We start from the raw sequence: 7880 nt of genomic DNA, 5'->3' as shown, positions 1-7880 counted from the left end.
TGATGCATTTGATTTACCTTGCCTCATTCTATCACATTCTTTTACTATAAATCCTGTAAATAAGGTGTGCTAAGGGGATTAATTTTTTTTCTTATTTAACACAAGTATTATTTTAACAAAGTGTCTCTTTCAGTTGACCTTCCGTAAGTATTTTTTTTTAATATAAAAAATAACCACAGATATAGCTAAAACCAAAGATTGTAGATGTTTGCTTTTCATGATCTGTCATCAGGGAGATAAATATAAATGTGCTCCAGTATTTACCGCAATAACCTGTTGTTATCTTAACATATTGTGCTAATTTGATTGTAGTTGGGCACTTAGGAAATTTGCCCTTTTCTATTCCATTTACCTTTGACCTCTTCTGATTGCTTTTAATACTTTTGTTTCCCCTTTAAGCAATGTTACTGGTTTGTTGTTGATCTTGAAGAGCAAAATCCAAAATACTTTCTTTGTGTTTGAGGAAAGTAAAACCTCAGCTAAAAAAAACATCTGACATACTGAAACTGGTCTGGGTCAGCTGAACTTTAACACATTGATCATTCATCAGCTATTTAAATGACATTGCAGACAGCTTACTGCAGCATTTTGTAACTTAAAGTATTTTAATAGTTTATTATATCAAATTCTAATAATGTGTATTTTGGGGTCTTACTGGTTATCCAAACATCTGCTATACTTGAAACATTTATAAGAAATTAAAGTATGAAGCTATTTGTCTGACTGCAATTTGCTTGACTTGCACATTTTTGTGCTTAATATGCAATCATCATTTGTTCTGCTGTTTTCCTTAATTTATTGTTTTGATAACTGTCTTTAAATCACATTCATACACGTTCATTTTTTAATGCATAGATGCATAACCCTTTGGTAACCCTTCAATTTCTCGTATTGCTAGGTTGATGCATGCACCTTGGATGTTTTGTGCAGCCACATGTCCCCTGTAGTAACAATGCAGGAACTCAAATTAATTCAAGTTACCAGAAATGTTTTATGTGATCCACCAGGATCCTCCCAAGTATCCACATCTGATCTAAACTACTCGTGATCTGAAACCCCATCATCACCTCTACTGACTCGTCAGCATGGCTAACACAGACTGTGTCAGTGTGCGAGTCTTTTCTCTCAATTGCTGGTCAGTGACTGTTGTCTGAAGATATTCTAAATGCAATGTTTAAAAAAACATTCCTTTACAGAATAAAATAAAAAATGCCCCTTTGCAAAATCTTTTTTTTTTTAACAGGGGGATCCGATATCTAAGCAAACACTGTTCTCAGCGATATCAAATGATTGGAGAAATGCTGTGCAAGGAACAGCATGATATTGTCTTACTGCAAGAGGTAAGTGAAGGCTGTTGCACAATCTCCTAAAGGGATATACTTTAACAGCTTCATCATTTGGTAAACTAACAGAAGGCTTACATTAAACTGACAGAAATACTCGACCAGCAGGGATTATTTCATATTTTTTATATTTTTTTTAAAGGTGTGGAGTGAAAAGGACTTTATCTGCTTGAAAGTCAAGCTTGCCTCCACTCATCCTTATTCTCATTACTTCAAAAGGTAATATTTGTGTTCTTCTACCCATAAAGGATTTCTTATCTGGTGGACTTTGAACGGGCTCCCCTCTTAACTGGGCGGGGCATGATGTCTTCAAAAGACCAGTAGAAGTGGGGTGTCAGAAAAATTGATATGAATACGACTGAGCTATATGAAAAGCCAAGAAGCTTCATGAAGGATTATTCTTTGCTGTTTAATCTGTTTTGACCCGACGCCAAAGCTGTTTTAGCTTGGTAGTCCTATTCTATGAAAAAGAGTTAACTTCATGAGATAAATCACTTTTGTTTGCTATTATGGATTTTAACCTCTTCAGGGGATTAACTAACAATAAATTATGTTTCAATCTTTTACTTATGCTTTGCTTTTTTGTCTTTCTTTGCAGCGGGGTCATAGGAAGTGGTCTGGCTATTTTTTCCAAACACAGAATCCAGGACACGTTCCTTTATCGTTACTCTCTGAACGGTTACCCATACATGGCAAGTATTTCATGTTATAATAACCTCCTGAAACATTTATGTTTACAGACTACAAGCAATCCTTTAGCACAGTGATTAATAAATTAACCAAAAACCTGACAGTGACGTTTGAACTGCATTAAGGAGAGTGTAAACACACCTACCGATGATACTGCAAGCTGCTGAAGCAGAGGAACATCTGAACCTGGAGCAGGATGGAAAAACACTGACCTATGGTGCTCTGCCTTCCTCCCATAGCCCAAACCATAACTTTTAATTTTAAACTCAGTCATTAACTTTTGTTGCTACATCTTATTGTAGTTCATGAGAAGCAGGATTAATTAGAGCCGTTAGTTTGAATAAATGCAGTCACTCATCCTGTGCCATTGTAGTGCAGCCATGCAACTGCTAGTTCTCACACACTCAAATGTTTTGATGCGTCATAAATAAAAAAGGAAAAAGGCCTTTTCTTTGTATACATGTGGTTTATTGGCAGACTTATGCCTGTTATTCTTGTATGGTTAAACCTGTTGCCTTGGATCATTGCCTTGCACGTTTTTATTCCGGGGCCTGGTGCATTTGTTACATCAGCATTACAAATAATCTCATATGACATGGGTGAGAATGCTTTTATTGAGTCGCAGATAATGGCGCCACCGAAATGCACAGAAAGGATGAAAAATATAGTCTTACTCTTTTAGCAGATGTTGGTGCAAAATACTAATGGCTAACTTCAGCAGTAAAATATTCCCAGTTTTATTTTCACTGCCACATTTATTTAGTCCTTTTTTTTCCTTTTATTTCTCTCGGCTATAAACGTGATACCATTTCTCTTGTGCAGGCTCACCATGGGGACTGGTTTGCCGGGAAAGCTGTCGGGATGGCCATACTGAACCTGGCTGGCCTGACTGTGAACGTTTATGTCACACATGTAAGCTCTGCTAAAAATCAGTTTTTAAGATTTGTTTACCAATTTAATTTCAATTATTCATTGTGAGAATTGGTCTCCGTTTATCAATTGTAGCTTCATGCTGAATACAGCAGAGAGACGGACTCTTATTTGCCTCACAGAGTGGTTCAGGCCTGGGAACTGCAGCAGTTCATTCGGTAGGGTGTCTTTGCTTCAATACATACTGTGTGTTTACTCTGCAGTATATTTGCATATTTTTTGCAATGATATCGCCACATGTGAGCATTTAGACTTATTTCATTCTAACGTTTCCTTGTGTGTGTTTTCTACAGTGGCTGAGAGGTGCAAACGTGCAGTAAACATTAAAACAAGCTGCGAAAACATATAATGTAAACTCCAAAACATGCAAACACAAAAACAAACGCAACGGAAATACACTGCAAAAAATTGCTTGCTGCGTGTTTTCACCTGTTTGCAGCTTGTTTTTCTGAGAGTGTTTTTGCAGCTTTTTTCGCGGTTTGCTGCACGTCTGCACCTGTCATCTGCTCTGATTTTCAATTAGCACAAGAATTTAACCATTTTAACCTTCATGCTAAGCTGCATCCTTGAATATGTTTATCTTTTCTCTGTTAGTCATACCTCTACAGGAGCAGATGTTGTCATTATGGGGGGTGACCTCAACATGCACCCTCAGGACCTCGGCTGCAGACTGCTGATGTCTTACACCGGACTGAGGGACTGTTATACAGAAACGGCTAAATTTGATGTAGGTAACAGCAAAAACGCTACCCAGGATAATTCATTTTGTTCATGTGCAGAAAATATAATAGATTGTAATAAAGATCAGTTAAAGAAATGGTATATTATAATATAGTTTAGCCTTTTTTGGGGTTCGAGCCATTTTTCTCTTTAAAAAAATCTACTGATGAATTATTGGAGTTAAATCAATCAAACAGGATTTAGGCATGTCTCCACTGTGAAGCTCATTTACTGGAAGCTTGGTCTTAACATTAGGGTTTGGTTTGAGCATCTTTTGCTTGCTGCAAATAGTTGTGAAACAGTTGGGTTAAATTTGACATTATCATTGTTGGTTAGCGTTTTTTGATCACAGTTGGTTGGTTGTCAGAGTGATATGCAAGAAACTGAGAAAAGTGAACTCCAGCTTAGTCAGATGTAAATGATTAACTTCTTCATTGCAAATTTGTTTTTGAAAATGTCTGATCTTTTTCAGGGATGTGAAAATGGAATAACTTTAATAGCAGATAATCTTTTTGTGGGTAAAAATGAACTAATCCCCTTTGAGAAGGGGATTCGAATAGACTACATCCTGTTTAAGGTGAGTCAGATCCTACTTTAACATATTCATATTCTTGAAGCTATAAGTAATTTTCAATCCGCTTATTGTTTTTTTCAGGGTTCATCCAAAACCAACGTTTATTGTGATTTCATGTCCACCACCAAAGGCTCAGTGCCGGGCCATCCCCTCCCTTATTCTGATCACGAGGCTCTCACTGCTGAGTTGCGACTAGAATCCAAAATCCCAGCTCAGACTGGAAGTGACAAGACTCAGGACACTCCCACAGGTATCTCTATTATAACTACAAGATAAGCTAAGCTGTGTGTATATATAGACGGCACATGATGCCCCTTTTCTATGATGTTTTGATACATGAACATGCAAGGTTATCCCTTTGGAAGACTGAGTCCCTTGATTTAATTTGTCCTGTGCTGTGTCCCTTCAAATTAAACAAAATCTAACCAAGTTCATTACTTTATAGCTTGGTTTTTACCAACATAAAACCCTGAGAAATAGCAAAATAGTTACTTGAAGCTAAAACCATGCATCAATCATGTAGAAATAAAAGGGGGATTTCATCTCATCTCCAAAGATCAGCAGCTGTGTAAATTAATGTTCTCTGTAGATATTCGAGGAGCACCTGCCGTCTAGTTCAAGATGATAGAAAGGCAATAGTTGTTAAAATAACCACTGGATAAATCCATGTTTTACAAGTTCCATCTCTAAAACAAACACATTTTATGCTGAGACATACAGCAGCAGAGGACCACACCTGCTCCCATTGGTGTTTCTGTCTGGTTTTAGATGAATAATGATGCATTTTCTGTTCTTTAAAATGTTTCCTTGTCTAAATGATTTATGAAGAGTGTTTTCTGTACTAAACAGGACAATACAAACATCAGTTAGGTGCAGTTTTTCAAGGTAGTTGGTGAATGTATTTTATTTAACTCTTTCCATTTTCTCTCAATGTTTAGAGAAGCTCGCCGAGCTTGTTGACACATTAACTGAGGCACGCACCGAAGTCAAAGTGGGCTTGCACTGTGCTGAGAGGATGCGCTACACTGCAGCACGTACTGGAGTGATGGGCTTAGCTCTGCTGTTCCTGGAGCTGGCCATAGCTGCAGTTCCCTGCTTCACTCTGGGAGCAGAACAGCCTTTTCCTCGTATCTCCTTCTACCTGCTGGCTGCTCTGTGTTTCGTCATCCTGCTCACCACCTCTCTGCTCTACATCTTTTATACCATGGAGCTGAAGTCTCTCCAAGGAGCTGAAGACCAGATGAGACTGTCTGTAGGTAGTCTACAAGAAAAGCTCAGAGGTTTTCCCGTGGCTCAGCCTCACAATGCTCCCCAAAGGTCACCAGTGGAGAAACTGCCTAGTGCCTTGGATGCAGAGGAATAACTTCAAAGTCGAGGCTTATAAACAGGAGGCTTTGAAGTGGGATTTAGTGTGCTACTCGTAATATGCTTTGGAGATTGACAATAAAACCTCGGGATTGATTATACGCAAGAAACATTTCTGAAATTGCAGGAAATATGCTGTCATTTGTTTATACTTTTAAAGTCATCTGCAGGCTTGTATTGCTCCTAGGCTTCCCTCTATGCAGCTAAAGTATACAGCCATGCTTCCTATTTCACAGTAACGGTTAAATATTGCTGTGACACTTAATAGTCTTAAATCTATGATATATTTGTGTTATTAAGGCTCAGGTCTGATGTGCATTCCACCCACCTGCAGTTTGACTGGGACCAGTTATTTTGGTATGATAATGTGTGGCATTGCTGACCTCTACCAGCTATCACATAGCGACTGTGGGGCCAGTTTCAGGCTTAGTTTCTGCTTGAAGCCAAGAGAAAGTTCTCTGACCTAGAAGAAGCAGAATCTCCTAATTGTTTATGTTGTAGATGTTTTTTTCCCCCCCTGAAGTTATACTGTGAGGATCATTATGAAACTGTTAAAACATTTCATGTCAAATTCTAAGTGAAGGGATAAATGATCTTATTATTGGACTTCTGTTTTTGCTTGCTGTAACATTCAATTTTTATGCCCACGTTTTACCGACAATCTGCACTCCGGATTATTATTATTATTTTTTTTTATATCTGAAGCTATAAAAATAGTTTGAATTGGCTGAACATGATTTACTTGTAACTTGCTGTTTTTAATCATCAAAGATGATTTTTTTTTTTCAAAATGCTTTGAAAGACAACTAATTTTAGGATGATTAATATATTAATTGAGATGCTGATTCAGATTACAAACTTAATTTGGTTTTTCCACATGTCTGAATGTTTGTGTTGCTTTAAACCATACTGTGAAGGATTTAGTTGTTCTTAAATCACACCGAAGAAAGTGAATTGTATCACAAAAGCAATAATAAAGACAATATAAAAACCTTTGGGCCTCTCAGTTTCATATAGTTTCTTGGGGAAGAATTATGCTTTTTAATATTTTGTCACAAAACTTGATTTATTTAGTAAATTTTTTTAAAGAACAAAGATTATTAGAATGAAGAGTCATGTCTTAGAATTTTTTTTATACAAATCCAGATCGGAACAACTCTGAATTTATTCACAAAGTCACTGTTGCTAGGCCATTAATCTCTGCTAAAAGGCTCAGGCTTAGATCAGATTGAGTGTTTCTTTAAACAGCAATGTTTGATTTTTAACAAATTCATCACTAAATTTCACTGGTCTATTTGATTTTACTCTTATTTTTTTTTATATCAAATAGTAATATTCATTATTGTTACTCGGTGGCAAAATGCAGGTGTACCGGCATCAAAGTAACAGGAAAACTGGAGCTTGCAGATTATCATAAAGAAGCAGCTCATGCATAGTTTATCATGTAAGTTTTTATTTAATCCATTCAATATTAAATATGAATAACAAGTGTAACAACTAAGAGAAATCATATATGAAAATGAGCAGAGAGGTAGAAACTTATATCTGCTAAACTAACAGATTATTTCACACCACATTGATTGATTATAATGATTTTCATGTTTAATGCAGACAAAGTTTTGAATTGTTTTATCTTTCTGTCAATATTGTTCGATAAAGTGAAACCTTTAACTTAAATGCGTCTACTCATTGGCACCATTCTGTATTCTTTTCTTATTTCAGACACATGAATGGAACACATGGAATGAATAAGCTGGAGCACAGTGCATACTAAAGTAGATGTCCCCATCTGCCCCTTCTTATGTCTAAATTTACTCAACAATTTAAAGAAGTGTCATTTTTTTATGATTTGGAAACTTATGAAAAAAAATCTACTATTATAAAAACTTCTACTTTATCTCTGCAACTTCAATTTCACAGTTAAAATGCACAAGTATTTATGATACAAAATGACCTACCCCTCATGACTGCAGCAGGGATAAGTGTGACGGACGATGGATGGATAGATAGACAACCTATTCAGCTTTTTTATATCAGCAGCTGTCAGCACAGAGCTTGACAACAGAAGGTTGGGAGATATCAGCATGAAGTAGATATATGCAAATCCTCAACATTGCAGATTAAAATTAAAAACAAAAATCATATCTCTCCTTTCCTAGCTTCTCTCATTCGCTTCCTTAAATTAAATCCAGAACACAATTTTAAGTGACTCATTTTAATAAAAGAAAATTTGGCCAAATTATTGTTTGTTCACCTCA

The 7880-nt window shown here is 36.5% G+C and overlaps 1 protein-coding gene across 2 annotated transcripts in view; it reads left to right on the top strand.

Moving 5' to 3' along the window:
* The window catches only part of smpd2 (sphingomyelin phosphodiesterase 2), a 7414-nt gene extending 806 nt beyond the window's left edge, over nt 1-6608 (top strand). For both annotated transcript variants that reach the window (XM_015403909.1, XM_015403908.1), the window contains exons 2-11: nt 1008-1135; nt 1244-1340; nt 1486-1562; nt 1942-2035; nt 2856-2945; nt 3039-3121; nt 3558-3690; nt 4156-4260; nt 4339-4507; nt 5196-6608. In XM_015403909.1, the coding sequence (XP_015259395.1) occupies nt 1086-1135; nt 1244-1340; nt 1486-1562; nt 1942-2035; nt 2856-2945; nt 3039-3121; nt 3558-3690; nt 4156-4260; nt 4339-4507; nt 5196-5620 (1323 nt within the window). In that variant the 5' untranslated portion in view covers nt 1008-1085 and the 3' untranslated portion in view covers nt 5621-6608. The remainder of the gene's footprint in view (nt 1-1007; nt 1136-1243; nt 1341-1485; nt 1563-1941; nt 2036-2855; nt 2946-3038; nt 3122-3557; nt 3691-4155; nt 4261-4338; nt 4508-5195) is intronic.
* Nucleotides 6609-7880: the final 1272 nt, after the last annotated feature.

This window comes from Cyprinodon variegatus, unplaced genomic scaffold (genome assembly GCF_000732505.1).
Source record: "Cyprinodon variegatus isolate N-32 unplaced genomic scaffold, C_variegatus-1.0 Scaffold1595, whole genome shotgun sequence".
Classification (NCBI taxonomy): domain Eukaryota; kingdom Metazoa; phylum Chordata; class Actinopteri; order Cyprinodontiformes; family Cyprinodontidae; genus Cyprinodon; species Cyprinodon variegatus.
This window is presented reverse-complemented; position numbering and strand designations above follow the sequence as displayed.